This window comes from Silurus aristotelis, assembly GCF_946808225.1.
Source record: "Silurus aristotelis genome assembly, chromosome: 24".
NCBI lineage: Eukaryota > Metazoa > Chordata > Actinopteri > Siluriformes > Siluridae > Silurus > Silurus aristotelis.
In genome coordinates, this window is record NC_139597.1 from 278,471 (window position 1) to 297,387 (window position 18,917).

The window sequence follows — 18,917 nt, forward strand, 5'->3', positions numbered from 1 at the left end:
GCATGCACTCACAAATCATAAATCATTGGTCATCACAAACCAGATTGCTCCTGTATCAGGTCTCCTCTCGTAATGACCTCAATTATAATGTGTGTGTGTGTGTGTGTGTGTGTGTGTGTGTGTGTGTGTGTGTGTGTGTTTGTGTTAAGGCCCTGGAGCTGCTTACAAACTGTTATGTGATGGTGCAGGGAAACACTGTGTCTGCTCTCGGACCTTACAGTGGCCTGAAGGAGGTGCGTATACACACACACACACACACACACACACACACACACACACAGAGAGAGTACTGTGTAAAAGTTTTAGATGTGTAAAAATTCTGTACAGTCGGAATGATTTCACCAATAAAACTCTACATTTATTTTTCTTAAAGAACAAAATAAAAAGTAAATGAACAGGAAAAAAAATCCAAATTACGTAAATATTTGGTGTGAAACTGTTTGCCTACAAAACATCAGCAGTTCTTCTAGTTCCATTTCCACACAGAAGGTCAATTCAATTCAGTTCAATTCAATGTAATTCATTTTTATTTGTGTTGCGCTTTTAACAATGAACATTGTCTCAAAGCAGCTTTACACAGATAATGTGGTGATTAAAAGTGACGGTGGCGACTTAAATCACTAAGTACAGCTCTTCTGTGGATGGAGGCTCCTCAGATCCTTCTCTCTCTTCAGACTCGATGATGATGAGATCAGGACTGTTGGAGCAGAAACCATTACTTTCAGGTTTCCTTGTTCTTCTCTACACTGAACAAAGTTCAGAATGATGTTGGCTGTGTGTTTGGGGTTGGCTTTCAGCTGGAGAATAAATCAGACGCCTCCCTGATGGTCCTGAATGATGAAGTATCTTCTGGGATTTCCCAGCATTGAGGACACCATTAATCCTGACCACATCTCCAACTCCATGTGCAGAAATGAAGCTCCAAATCTGCAGGAAACCTTCACCATGCTTCACTCATTATTGTACCGCTCTCCAGACCTTCAGCAAACTCGCAAAATATTTCTGATTTCACTCATCAGTCCAGAGAACCTGCTGCCAGTTCCTCTGTTTTCATGCAGAGTTGAGACACTGAGGCTTGTTTTCATGTTGAAGGTTTGACTTCTCCAGACGGTAGATAGTGTACATGGCTCCCACTGGTTTCCTCTAGGTCTTTCCTGATGGCATCTGATGTTGAAGTGAAGTAATCATGATGCGTCTTTCATCTGTTGCCTTGGACGATCACTGCATCACACCAGATCTGAGCTGGATCACTTTTTACACAATTGAATAAAAGTTATGTTAGATAAACACTAAATAATACGTGAGAAAGTATTCACTAGAAAATATTTTACTAAATCAGTGCCAGGTGACAATCCAGAAAACATTTTACATTGTTATTGTGTGTGTGTGTGTGTGTGTGTGTGTGTAGGTGCGTAAGGTGGTATTAGATACTATGAAGAACATTCACCCGATCTACAATATAAAGGTAAACTATGTATGAACATGACCACACCCACCATTTGTGACCACACCTGCCGTCTGTGACCACACCCCTCTGTTTGTCCTGTTCCAGACGTTGATGATCAAGCGCGAGTTAGCAAGTGATCCTGAGCTCCGCACTCAGAGCTGGGAGCGTTTCCTCCCCAACTTCAAACACAAACACCTCAAAAAACGCCAACAACCAACCAAGAAGAAGATCAAGAAGGAGTACACACCATTCCCCCCACCTCAACCTGAGAGCAAGGTATACACACACTCGCACACCATTCCCCCCACCTCAACCTGAGAGCAAGGTATATACACACTCGCACACCATTCCCCCCACCTCAACCTGAGAGCAAGGTATACACACACACACACTCACTATTCCCCCCACCTCAACCTGAGAGCAAGGTATACACACACACACACACACACACACACTCGCACACCATTCCCCCCACCTCAACCTGAGAGCAAGGTATACACACACTCGCACACCATTCCCCCCACCTCAACCTGAGAGCAAGGTATACACACACACACACACACACACACACACACACCATTCCCCCCACCTCAACCTGAGAGCAAGGTATACACACACACACACACACACTATTCCCCCCACCTCAACCTGAGAGCAAGGTATACACACACACACACTCACTATTCCCCCCACCTCAACCTGAGAGCAAGGTATACACACACTCGCACACCATTCCCCCCACCTCAACCTGAGAGCAAGGTACACACACACACACACACACACACACACACACTCGCACACCATTCCCCCCACCTCAACCTGAGAGCAAGATATACACACACTCGCACACCATTCCCCCCACCTCAACCTGAGAGCAAGGTATACACACACACACACACACACACACACTTCCCCCCACCTCAACCTGAGAGCAAGGTATACACACACTCGCACACCATTCCCCCCACCTCAACCTGAGAGCAAGGTATACACACACACACACACACTCGCACACTATTCCCCCCACCTCAACCTGAGAGCAAGGTATACACACACACACACACACACACACACACACACACACACACACACTATTCCCCCCACCTCAACCTGAGAGCAAGGTATACACACACACACACACACACACACACACACACACACACACACACACACACACACACACTATTCCCCCCACCTCAACCTGAGAGCAAGGTACACACACACACACACACACACACACACACACTATTCCCCCCACCTCAACCTGAGAGCAAGGTACACACACACACACACACACACACACACACACACACACACACACACACACTATTCCCCCCACCTCAACCTGAGAGCAAGGTACACACACACACACACACACACACACACACTATTCCCCCCACCTCAACCTGAGAGCAAGGTACACACACACACACACTATTCCCCCCACCTCAACCTGAGAGCAAGGTACACACACACACACACACACACACACACACACACACTATTCCCCCCACCTCAACCTGAGAGCAAGGTACACACACACACACACACACTATTCCCCCCACCTCAACCTGAGAGCAAGGTACACACACACACACACACACACACACACTATTCCCCCCACCTCAACCTGAGAGCAAGGTACACACACACACACACACACACACACACACACACACACACTATTCCCCCCACCTCAACCTGAGAGCAAGGTACACACACACACACACACACACACACACACACACACACACACACACACTATTCCCCCCACCTCAACCTGAGAGCAAGGTACACACACACACACACACACACACACACACACTATTCCCCCCACCTCAACCTGAGAGCAAGGTACACACACACACACACACACACACACACACACACTATTCCCCCCACCTCAACCTGAGAGCAAGGTACACACACACACACACACACACTATTCCCCCCACCTCAACCTGAGAGCAAGGTACACACACACACTATTCCCCCCACCTCAACCTGAGAGCAAGGTACACACACACACACACTATTCCCCCCACCTCAACCTGAGAGCAAGGTACACACACACACACACACACACACACACTATTCCCCCCACCTCAACCTGAGAGCAAGGTACACACACACACACACACACACACACACACTATTCCCCCCACCTCAACCTGAGAGCAAGGTATACACACACACACACACACTATTCCCCCCACCTCAACCTGAGAGCAAGGTATACACACACACACACACACACACACACACCATTCCCCCCACCTCAACCTGAGAGCAAGGTATACAAACACACACACACACACTATTCCCCCCACCTCAACCTGAGAGCAAGGTATACACACACACACACACACACACACACACACACACACACACTATTCCCCACCTCAACCTGAGAGCAAGGTATACACACACACACACACACACACACACACACACACACTATTCCCCCCACCTCAACCTGAGAGCAAGGTATACACACACACACACACACACTATTCCCCCCACCTCAACCTGAGAGCAAGGTATACACACACACACACACACACACACACTATTCCCCCCACCTCAACCTGAGAGCAAGGTATACACACACACACACACACACACACACACTATTCCCCCCACCTCAACCTGAGAGCAAGGTATACACACACACACACACACACACACACACACACACACACACTATTCCCCCCACCTCAACCTGAGAGCAAGGTATACACAAACACACACACACACACACACTATTCCCCCCACCTCAACCTGAGAGCAAGGTATACACACACACACACACACTATTCCCCCCACCTCAACCTGAGAGCAAGGTATACACACACACACACACACACACACACACACACACACACACACACACACACACTATTCCCCCCACCTCAACCTGAGAGCAAGGTATACACACACACACACACACACACACTATTCCCCCCACCTCAACCTGAGAGCAAGGTATACACACACACACACACACACACACACACACACACACACACACACACACACTATTCCCCCCACCTCAACCTGAGAGCAAGGTATACACACACACACACACTATTCCCCCCACCTCAACCTGAGAGCAAGGTATACACACACACACACACACACACACACACACACACACACACACACACACACACACACTATTCCCCCCACCTCAACCTGAGAGCAAGGTATACACAAACACACACACACACACACACTATTCCCCCCACCTCAACCTGAGAGCAAGGTATACACACACACACACACACACACACTATTCCCCCCACCTCAACCTGAGAGCAAGGTATACACACACACACACACACACACACACACACACACTATTCCCCCCACCTCAACCTGAGAGCAAGGTATACACACACACACACACACACACACACTATTCCCCCCACCTCAACCTGAGAGCAAGGTATACACACACACACACACACACACACACACACACACACACACACACACACACACACTATTCCCCCCACCTCAACCTGAGAGCAAGGTATACACACACACACACACACACACACACACACACACACACACACACACACACACACACACTATTCCCCCCACCTCAACCTGAGAGCAAGGTATACACACACACACACACACACACACACACACACACTATTCCCCCCACCTTAACCTGAGAGCAAGGTACACACACACACACACACACACACACACACACACTATTCCCCCCACCTCAACCTGAGAGCAAGGTATACACACACACACACACACACACACACACACACACACACTATTCCCCCCACCTCAACCTGAGAGCAAGGTATACACACACACACACACACACACACACACTATTCCCCCCACCTCAACCTGAGAGCAAGGTATACACACACACACACACACACACACTATTCCCCCCACCTCAACCTGAGAGCAAGGTATACACACACACACACACACACACACACACACACACACCATTCCCCCCACCTCAACCTGAGAGCAAGGTATACACACACACACACACACACTATTCCCCCCACCTCAACCTGAGAGCAAGGTATATACACACACACACACACACACACACACACACACACACACTATTCCCCCCACCTCAACCTGAGAGCAAGGTATACACACACACACACACACACACACACACTATTCCCCCCACCTCAACCTGAGAGCAAGGTATACACACACACACACACACACACACACACACACACACTATTCCCCCCACCTCAACCTGAGAGCAAGGTATATACACACACACACACACACACACACACACACACACTATTCCCCCCACCTCAACCTGAGAGCAAGGTATACACACACACACACACACACACACACTATTCCCCCCACCTCAACCTGAGAGCAAGGTATACACACACACACACACACACACACACTATTCCCCCCACCTCAACCTGAGAGCAAGGTATACACACACACACACACACACACACACTATTCCCCCCACCTCAACCTGAGAGCAAGGTATACACACACACACACACACACACACACACACTATTCCCCCCACCTCAACCTGAGAGCAAGGTATACACACACACACACACACACACACACACACACACACACACACACACACTATTCCCCCCACCTCAACCTGAGAGCAAGGTATACACACACACACACACACACACACACACACACACACTATTCCCCCCACCTCAACCTGAGAGCAAGGTATACACACACACACACACACACACACACACACACACACACTATTCCCCCCACCTCAACCTGAGAGCAAGGTATACACACACACACACACACACACACACACTATTCCCCCCATCTCAACCTGAGAGCAAGGTATACACACACACACACACACACACACACACACACACACACTATTCCCCCCACCTCAACCTGAGAGCAAGGTATACACACACACACACACACACACACACACTATTCCCCCCACCTCAACCTGAGAGCAAGGTATACACACACACACACACACACACACACACTATTCCCCCCATCTCAACCTGAGAGCAAGGTATACACACACACACACACACACACACACACACACTATTCCCCCCACCTCAACCTGAGAGCAAGGTATACACACACACACACACACACACACACACACTATTCCCCCCACCTCAACCTGAGAGCAAGGTATATACACACACACACACACACACACACACACACACACACACTATTCCCCCCACCTCAACCTGAGAGCAAGGTATACACACACACACTATTCCCCCCACCTCAACCTGAGAGCAAGGTATATACACACACACACACACACACACACACACACACACTATTCCCCCCACCTCAACCTGAGAGCAAGGTATACACACACACACACACACACACACACTATTCCCCCCACCTCAACCTGAGAGCAAGGTATACACACACACACACACACACACACACTATTCCCCCCACCTCAACCTGAGAGCAAGGTATACACACACACACACACACACACACTATTCCCCCCACCTCAACCTGAGAGCAAGGTATACACACACACACACACACACACACACACACACACACACACACTATTCCCCCCACCTCAACCTGAGAGCAAGGTATACACACACACACACACACACACTATTCCCCCCACCTCAACCTGAGAGCAAGGTATACACACACACACACACACACACACACACACTATTCCCCCCACCTCAACCTGAGAGCAAGGTATATACACACACACACACACACTATTCCCCCCACCTCAACCTGAGAGCAAGGTATACACACACACACACACACACACACACACACACACTATTCCCCCCACCTCAACCTGAGAGCAAGGTATACACACACACACACACACTATTCCCCCCACCTCAACCTGAGAGCAAGGTATATACACACACACACACACACACACACACTATTCCCCCCACCTCAACCTGAGAGCAAGGTATACACACACACACACACACAGACTATTCCCCCCACCTCAACCTGAGAGCAAGGTATACACACACACACACACACACACACACACACACACACACACACACACACACACACACACACACACACACTATTCCCCCCACCTCAACCTGAGAGCAAGGTATACACACACACACACACACACACACACACACACACACTATTCCCCCCACCTCAACCTGAGAGCAAGGTATACACACACACACACACACACACACACACACACACACACACACACACACACTATTCCCCCCACCTCAACCTGAGAGCAAGGTATACACACACACACACACACACACTATTCCCCCCACCTCAACCTGAGAGCAAGGTATACACACACACACACACACACACACACACACACACACACACTATTCCCCCCACCTCAACCTGAGAGCAAGGTATACACACACACACACACACACACACACACACACACACACACACACTAATCCCCCCACCTCAACCTGAGAGCAAGGTATACACACACACACACACACACACACTATTCCCCCCACCTCAACCTGAGAGCAAGGTACACACACACACACACACACACACACACACACACACACACACACACACACACACACTAATCCCCCCACCTCAACCTGAGAGCAAGGTATACACACACACACACACACACACACACACACACTATTCCCCCCACCTCAACCTGAGAGCAAGGTATACACACACACACACACACACACACACACACACACACACACACACACACACACACACTCGCAAACCATTCCCCCCACCTCAACCTGAGAGCAAGGTATACACACACACACACACACACACACACACTCGCAAACCATTCCCCCCACCTCAACCTGAGAGCAAGGTATACACACACACACACACACACACACACACTCGCAAACCATTCCCCCCACCTCAACCTGAGAGCAAGGTATACACACACACACACTATTCCCCCCACCTCAACCTGAGAGCAAGGTATACACACACACACACACACACAGACTATTCCCCCCACCTCAACCTGAGAGCAAGGTATACACACACACACACACACACACACACACACACACACTATTCCCCCCACCTCAACCTGAGAGCAAGGTATACACACACACACACACACACACACACTATTCCCCCCACCTCAACCTGAGAGCAAGGTATACACACACACACACACACACACACACACACACACACACACACACACTATTCCCCCCACCTCAACCTGAGAGCAAGGTATACACACACACACACACACACACACACACACACACACACACTATTCCCCCCACCTCAACCTGAGAGCAAGGTATACACACACACACACACACACACACACACACACACACACACACTCGCAAACCATTCCCCCCACCTCAACCTGAGAGCAAGGTATACACACACACACACACACACACACACTCGCAAACCATTCCCCCCACCTCAACCTGAGAGCAAGGTATACACACACTCGCACACACACTATTCCCCCCACCTCAACCTGAGAGCAAGGTATACACACACTCGCACACACACTATTCCCCCCACCTCAACCTGAGAGCAAGGTATACACACACACACACACACACCATTCCCCCCACCTCAACCTGAGAGCAAGGTATACACACACACACACACACACACTCGCAAACCATTCCCCCCACCTCAACCTGAGAGCAAGGTATACACACACACACTATTCCCCCCACCTCAACCTGAGAACAAGGTATACACACACACACTATTCCCCCCACCTCAACCTGAGAGCAAGGTATACACACACACACACACACACACACACACACACACTATTCCCCCCACCTCAACCTGAGAGCAAGGTATACACACACACACACACACACACACACTATTCCCCCCACCTCAACCTGAGAGCAAGGTATACACACACACACACACACACACACACACACTATTCCCCCCACCTCAACCTGAGAGCAAGGTATACACACACACACACACACACACAAACACACACACACACACACTATTTCCCCCACCTCAACCTGAGAGCAAGGTATACACACACACACACACACTATTCCCCCCACCTCAACCTGAGAGCAAGGTATACACACACACACACACACACACACACACACTATTCCCCCCACCTCAACCTGAGAGCAAGGTATACACACACACACACACACACACACACACACACTATTCCCCCCACCTCAACCTGAGAGCAAGGTATACACACACACACACACACACACACACACTATTCCCCCCACCTCAACCTGAGAGCAAGGTATACACACACACACACACACACACACACACACACACACACACACACACACACACTATTCCCCCCACCTCAACCTGAGAGCAAGGTAAACACACACACACACACACACACACACACACACACACACACACTATTCCCCCCACCTCAACCTGAGAGCAAGGTATAGACACACACACACACACACACACACTATTCCCCCCACCTCAACCTGAGAGCAAGGTATACACACACACACACACACACACACACACACACACACACACACACACACACACACACTATTCCCCCCACCTCAACCTGAGAGCAAGGTATACACACACACACATACACACACTATTCCCCCCACCTCAACCTGAGAGCAAGGTATACACACACACACACACACACACACACTATTCCCCCCACCTCAACCTGAGAGCAAGGTATACACACACACACACACACACACACACACTATTCCCCCCACCTCAACCTGAGAGCAAGGTATACACACACACACACACACACTATTCCCCCCACCTCAACCTGAGAGCAAGGTATACACACACACACACACACACACACACACACACACACACACACACTATTCCCCCCACCTCAACCTGAGAGCAAGGTATACACACACACACACACACACACACACACACACACACTATTCCCCCCACCTCAACCTGAGAGCAAGGTATACACACACACACACACACACACACACACACACACACACACACACACACACACACTATTCCCCCCACCTCAACCTGAGAGCAAGGTATACACACACACACACACACACACACACTATTCCCCCCACCTCAACCTGAGAGCAAGGTATACACACACACACACACACACACACTATTCCCCCCACCTCAACTTGAGAGCAAGGTATACACACACACACACACACAGACACACACACACACACACACACACACACACACACACTATTCCCCCCACCTCAACCTGAGAGCAAGGTATACACACACACACACACACACACACTATTCCCCCCACCTCAACCTGAGAGCAAGGTATACACACACACACACACACACACACACACACACACACACACACTATTCCCCCCACCTCAACCTGAGAGCAAGGTATACACACACACACACACACACACACACACACACACACACACACACACACACACACTATTCCCCCCACCTCAACCTGAGAGCAAGGTATACACACACACACACACACACACACACACTATTCCCCCCACCTCAACCTGAGAGCAAGGTATACACACACACACACACACACACACACACTATTCCCCCCACCTCAACCTGAGAGCAAGGTATACACACACACACACACACACACACACACACACACACACACACACTATTCCCCCCACCTCAACCTGAGAGCAAGGTATACACACACACACACACACACACACACACTATTCCCCCCACCTCAACCTGAGAGCAAGGTATACACACACACACACACACACACACTATTCCCCCCACCTCAACCTGAGAGCAAGGTATACACACACACACACACACAGACACACACACACACACACACTATTCCCCCCACCTCAACCTGAGAGCAAGGTATACACACACACACACACACACACACTATTCCCCCCACCTCAACCTGAGAGCAAGGTATACACACACACACACACACACACACACACACACACACACACACACACACACACACACACTATTCCCCCCACCTCAACCTGAGAGCAAGGTATACACACACACACACACACACACACACACACACACACACACACACACACTATTCCCCCCACCTCAACCTGAGAGCAAGGTATACACACACACACACACACACACACACACACTATTCCCCCCACCTCAACCTGAGAGCAAGGTATACACACACACACACACACACACTATTCCCCCCACCTCAACCTGAGAGCAAGGTATACACACACTCGCACACCATTCCCCCCACCACAACCTGAGAGCAAGGTATACACACACACACACACTATTCCCCCCACCTCAACCTGAGAGCAAGGTATACACACACACACACACACACACACACACACTATTCCCCCCACCTCAACCTGAGAGCAAGGTATACACACACACACACACACACACACTATTCCCCCCACCTCAACCTGAGAGCAAGGTATACACACACACAGACACACACACACACACACACACACACACTATTCCCCCCACCTCAACCTGAGAGCAAGGTATACACACACACACACACACACACACACACACTATTCCCCCCACCTCAACCTGAGAGCAAGGTATATACACACACACACACACACACACACACACACACACACACACACACACACACACTATTCCCCCCACCTCAACCTGAGAGCAAGGTATACACACACACACACACACTATTCCCCCCACCTCAACCTGAGAGCAAGGTATACACACACACACACACACACACACACACACACACACACACACTATTCCCCCCACCTCAACCTGAGAGCAAGGTATACACACACTCGCACACCATTCCCCCCACCTCAACCTAAAAGCAAAGGTATACACACACACTATTCCCCCCACCTCAACCTGAGAGCAAGGTATACACACACTCGCACACCATTCCCCCCACCACAACCTGAGAGCAAGGTATACACACACACACACACACACACACACACACACACACTATTCCCCCCACCTCAACCTGAGAGCAAGGTATACACACACACACACACACACACACACACACACACACACACACTATTCCCCCCACCTCAACCTGAGAGCAAGGTATACACACACTCGCACACCATTCCCCCCACCACAACCTGAGAGCAAGGTATACACACACACACACACACACACTATTCCCCCCACCTCAACCTGAGAGCAAGGTATACACACACACACACACACACACACACACACACACTATTCCCCCCACCTCAACCTGAGAGCAAGGTATACACACACTCGCACACCATTCCCCCCACCACAACCTGAGAGCAAGGTATACACACACACACACACTATTCCCCCCACCTCAACCTGAGAGCAAGGTATACACACACTCGCACACCATTCCCCCCACCTCAACCTGAGAGCAAGGTATACACACACACACACACACACACTATTCCCCCCACCTCAACCTGAGAGCAAGGTATACACACACACACACACACACACACCATTCCCCCCACCTCAACCTGAGAGCAAGGTATACACACACACACACACACACACACACACTATTCCCCCCACCTCAACCTGAGAGCAAGGTATACACACACACACACACACACACACACTATTCCCCCCACCTCAACCTGAGAGCAAGGTATACACACACACACACACACACCATTCCCCCCACCTCAACCTGAGAGCAAGGTATACACACACACACACACACACACACACACTATTCCCCCCACCTCAACCTGAGAGCAAGGTATACACACACACACACACACACACACACTATTCCCCCCACCTCAACCTGAGAGCAAGGTATACACACACACACACACACACAGACTATTCCCCCCACCTCAACCTGAGAGCAAGGTATACACACACACACACACACACACACACACACACACTATTCCCCCCACCTCAACCTGAGAGCAAGGTATACACACACACACACACACACACACACACACACTATTCCCCCCACCTCAACCTGAGAGCAAGGTATACACACACACACACACACTATTCCCCCCACCTCAACCTGAGAGCAAGGTACACACACACACACACACACACACACACACACACACACACACACACACACACACACACACACTAATCCCCCCACCTCAACCTGAGAGCAAGGTATACACACACACACACACACACACACACACACACACACTATTCCCCCCACCTCAACCTGAGAGCAAGGTATACACACACACACACACACACACACACACACACACACTATTCCCCCCACCTCAACCTGAGAGCAAGGTATACACACACACACACACACACACACACACTCGCAAACCATTCCCCCCACCTCAACCTGAGAGCAAGGTATACACACACACACACACACACACACACACACTCGCAAACCATTCCCCCCACCTCAACCTGAGAGCAAGGTATACACACACACACACTATTCCCCCCACCTCAACCTGAGAGCAAGGTATACACACACACACACACACACAGACTATTCCCCCCACCTCAACCTGAGAGCAAGGTATACACACACACACACACACACACACACACACACACTATTCCCCCCACCTCAACCTGAGAGCAAGGTATACACACACACACACACACACACACACTATTCCCCCCACCTCAACCTGAGAGCAAGGTATACACACACACACACACACACACACACACACACTATTCCCCCCACCTCAACCTGAGAGCAAGGTATACACACACACACACACACACACACACACACTATTCCCCCCACCTCAACCTGAGAGCAAGGTATACACACACACACACACACACACACACACACACACACACACACACACACACACACACTCGCAAACCATTCCCCCCACCTCAACCTGAGAGCAAGGTATACACACACACACACACACACACACTCGCAAACCATTCCCCCCACCTCAACCTGAGAGCAAGGTATACACACACTCGCACACACACTATTCCCCCCACCTCAACCTGAGAGCAAGGTATACACACACTCGCACACACACTATTCCCCCCACCTCAACCTGAGAGCAAGGTATACACACACACACACACACACCATTCCCCCCACCTCAACCTGAGAGCAAGGTATACACACACACACACACACACTCGCAAACCATTCCCCCCACCTCAACCTGAGAGCAAGGTATACACACACACACTATTCCCCCCACCTCAACCTGAGAACAAGGTATACACACACACACTATTCCCCCCACCTCAACCTGAGAGCAAGGTATACACACACACACACACACACACACACTATTCCCCCCACCTCAACCTGAGAGCAAGGTATACACACACACACACACACACACACACACACACTATTCCCCCCACCTCAACCTGAGAGCAAGGTATACACACACACACACACACACACACACACACTATTCCCCCCACCTCAACCTGAGAGCAAGGTATACACACACACACACACACACACAAACACACACACACACACACTATTCCCCCCACCTCAACCTGAGAGCAAGGTATACACACACACACACACACACTATTCCCCCCACCTCAACCTGAGAGCAAGGTATACACACACACACACACACACACACACACTATTCCCCCCACCTCAACCTGAGAGCAAGGTATACACACACACACACACACACACACACACACACTATTCCCCCCACCTCAACCTGAGAGCAAGGTATACACACACACACACACACACACACACACACACACACTATTCCCCCCACCTCAACCTGAGAGCAAGGTATACACACACACACACACACACACACACTATTCCCCCCACCTCAACCTGAGAGCAAGGTATACACACACACACACACACACACACACACACACACACACACACACACACACACACACTATTCCCCCCACCTCAACCTGAGAGCAAGGTAAACACACACACACACACACACACACACACACACACACACTATTCCCCCCACCTCAACCTGAGAGCAAGGTATAGACACACACACACACACACACACACTATTCCCCCCACCTCAACCTGAGAGCAAGGTATACACACACACACACACACACACTATTCCCCCCACCTCAACCTGAGAGCAAGGTATACACACACACACACACACACACACACTATTCCCCCCACCTCAACCTGAGAGCAAGGTATACACACACACACACACACACACACACACACACTATTCCCCCCACCTCAACCTGAGAGCAAGGTATACACACACACACACACACACTATTCCCCCCACCTCAACCTGAGAGCAAGGTATACACACACACACACACACACACACACACACACACTATTCCCCCCACCTCAACCTGAGAGCAAGGTATACACACACACACACACACACACACACACACACACACACACACACACACACACACACACTATTCCCCCCACCTCAACCTGAGAGCAAGGTATACACACACACACACACACACACACACACACACACACACACACACACACACACACTATTCCCCCCACCTCAACCTGAGAGCAAGGTATACACACACACACACACACACACACACACTATTCCCCCCACCTCAACCTGAGAGCAAGGTATACACACACACACACACACACACTATTCCCCCCACCTCAACCTGAGAGCAAGGTATACACACACACACACACACACACTATTCCCCCCACCTCAACCTGAGAGCAAGGTATACACACACACACACACAGACACACACACACACACACACACACTATTCCCCCCACCTCAACCTGAGAGCAAGGTATACACACACACACACACACACACTATTCCCCCCACCTCAACCTGAGAGCAAGGTATACACACACACACACACACACACACACACACACACTATTCCCCCCACCTCAACCTGAGAGCAAGGTATACACACACACACACACACACACACACACACACACACACTATTCCCCCCACCTCAACCTGAGAGCAAGGTATACACACACACACACACACACACACACACACTATTCCCCCCACCTCAACCTGAGAGCAAGGTATACACACACACACACACACACACACACTATTCCCCCCACCTCAACCTGAGAGCAAGGTATACACACACAGACACACACACACACACACACACACACACACTATTCCCCCCACCTCAACCTGAGAGCAAGGTATACACACACACACACACACACACACACACACACTATTCCCCCCACCTCAACCTGAGAGCAAGGTATATACACACACACACACACACACACACACACACACACACACACTATTCCCCCCACCTCAACCTGAGAGCAAGGTATACACACACACACACACACTATTCCCCCCACCTCAACCTGAGAGCAAGGTATACACACACACACACACACACACACACACACACACACACACACACACACACACTATTCCCCCCACCTCAACCTGAGAGCAAGGTATACACACACTCGCACACCATTCCCCCCACCTCAACCTAAAAGCAAAGGTATACACACACACTATTCCCCCCACCTCAACCTGAGAGCAAGGTATACACACACTCGCACACCATTCCCCCCACCACAACCTGAGAGCAAGGTATACACACACACACACACACACACACACACACACACACACACACACACACACACACACACACACTATTCCCCCCACCTCAACCTGAGAGCAAGGTATACACACACACACACACACACACACACACACACACACACACACACACACACACACACACACACACTATTCCCCCCACCTCAACCTGAGAGCAAGGTATACACACACTCGCACACCATTCCCCCCACCACAACCTGAGAGCAAGGTATACACACACACACACACACACACACTATTCCCCCCACCTCAACCTGAGAGCAAGGTATACACACACACACACACACACACACACACACACACACACACACACACACACTATTCCCCCCACCTCAACCTGAGAGCAAGGTATACACACACTCGCACACCATTCCCCCCACCACAACCTGAGAGCAAGGTATACACACACACACACACACACACACTATTCCCCCCACCTCAACCTGAGAGCAAGGTATACACACACTCGCACACCATTCCCCCCACCTCAACCTGAGAGCAAGGTATACACACACACACACACACACACTATTCCCCCCACCTCAACCTGAGAGCAAGGTATACACACACACACACACACACACACCATTCCCCCCACCTCAACCTGAGAGCAAGGTATACACACACACACACACACACACACTATTCCCCCCACCTCAACCTGAGAGCAAGGTATACACACACTCGCACACCATTCCCCCCACCTCAACCTGAGAGCAAGATATACACACACACACACACACACCATTCCCCCCACCTCAACCTGAGAGCAAGGTACACACACACACACACACACACACAGACTATTCCCCCCACCTCAACCTGAGAGCAAGGTATACACACACACACACACACACACACACACACACACACACTATTCCCCCCACCTCAACCTGAGAGCAAGGTATACACACACACACACACACACACACACACACACACTATTCCCCCCACCTCAACCTGAGATTAATACACAGTGTATATAGTAAACAGTGCTTTATTAGTTGTGTGTGTGTGTGTGTGTGCGCGCGCAGGTGGACCGAGAGCTTGCTAGTGGAGAATTCTTCCTGCGTGAGAGAGAGAAGAGGAGAAAGATGATGACTGAGATCAAGGTAACACACACACACACACACACACACACACACCACACACACATCACATCAGTACACATATACCAAGTACTGATGTGTGTGTGTGTGTGTGTGTGTATATGAAGGTGAAACAGGCAGAGGCTCTGAGCAAGAAACAGGAGGAGAGAAAGAAAGCGTTTATTCCCCCAAAAGAGAAAAAAATCATGAAAAAAAGCAACAAAGGTAATAAAATTAATTAATTTAACAAACTATCGATTTTCTTTTTCCTTTTTTCATTTCTTTTATTAGCAAGAGAAATAAATATACACATTGTGTTTGTTCTGTTCAGCTCCTGTGAAGGACAAACTGGATCTCAAAGCCATTAAAGAGAAAGTGAAGAAAGCAAAGAATAAGAAACTGGGAGCTCCAGCACTCGCTTCCTCCACAGCACCACCTATAGGCCACAGCAAGATTTCCAGGACCTTCAGTAGCTAATGGGTGTGTGTGTGTGTGTGTGTGTGTGTGTGTGTGTGTGTGTGTGTATATACCGTGCTCTCACGTTGAGGTGGAGCAAAGGGTGTGTGTTAGTATGAGTGAGTGTGTATGTGTATTTTGTTATTAAGGATTAGGAATAAAGATGCTGATGAGACTGAAGTAGTAAAAGTCTGATATAATTGGATTGGGGTGCAGTTCCAGATATTCTGGGTGTATTAGGGGTCATAAATGTTTTAATGGGGAATAATGTGGTATTATCTGTATTCTGAGGGTGATTAGGGGTATTGGTTTAATTATATGATCTGGAGGCCTGTATACATGTAGCTCCTA

General features: G+C 49.8%; 1 protein-coding gene across 1 annotated transcript in view; it reads left to right on the top strand.

The window, feature by feature from the left end:
- krr1 (KRR1 small subunit processome component homolog) overlaps positions 1–18,746 on the top strand; it is a gene marked incomplete at its 5' end in the record, with an annotated part of 20,662 nt that extends 1,916 nt beyond the window's left edge. Inside the window, 6 exons of the mRNA XM_083528903.1 lie at positions 150–233; positions 1,409–1,465; positions 1,553–1,723; positions 18,057–18,134; positions 18,239–18,335; positions 18,442–18,746. Of these exons, the coding sequence (XP_083385029.1) occupies positions 150–233; positions 1,409–1,465; positions 1,553–1,723; positions 18,057–18,134; positions 18,239–18,335; positions 18,442–18,587 (633 nt within the window). The 3' untranslated portion in view covers positions 18,588–18,746. The remainder of the gene's footprint in view (positions 1–149; positions 234–1,408; positions 1,466–1,552; positions 1,724–18,056; positions 18,135–18,238; positions 18,336–18,441) is intronic.
- Positions 18,747–18,917: the final 171 nt, after the last annotated feature.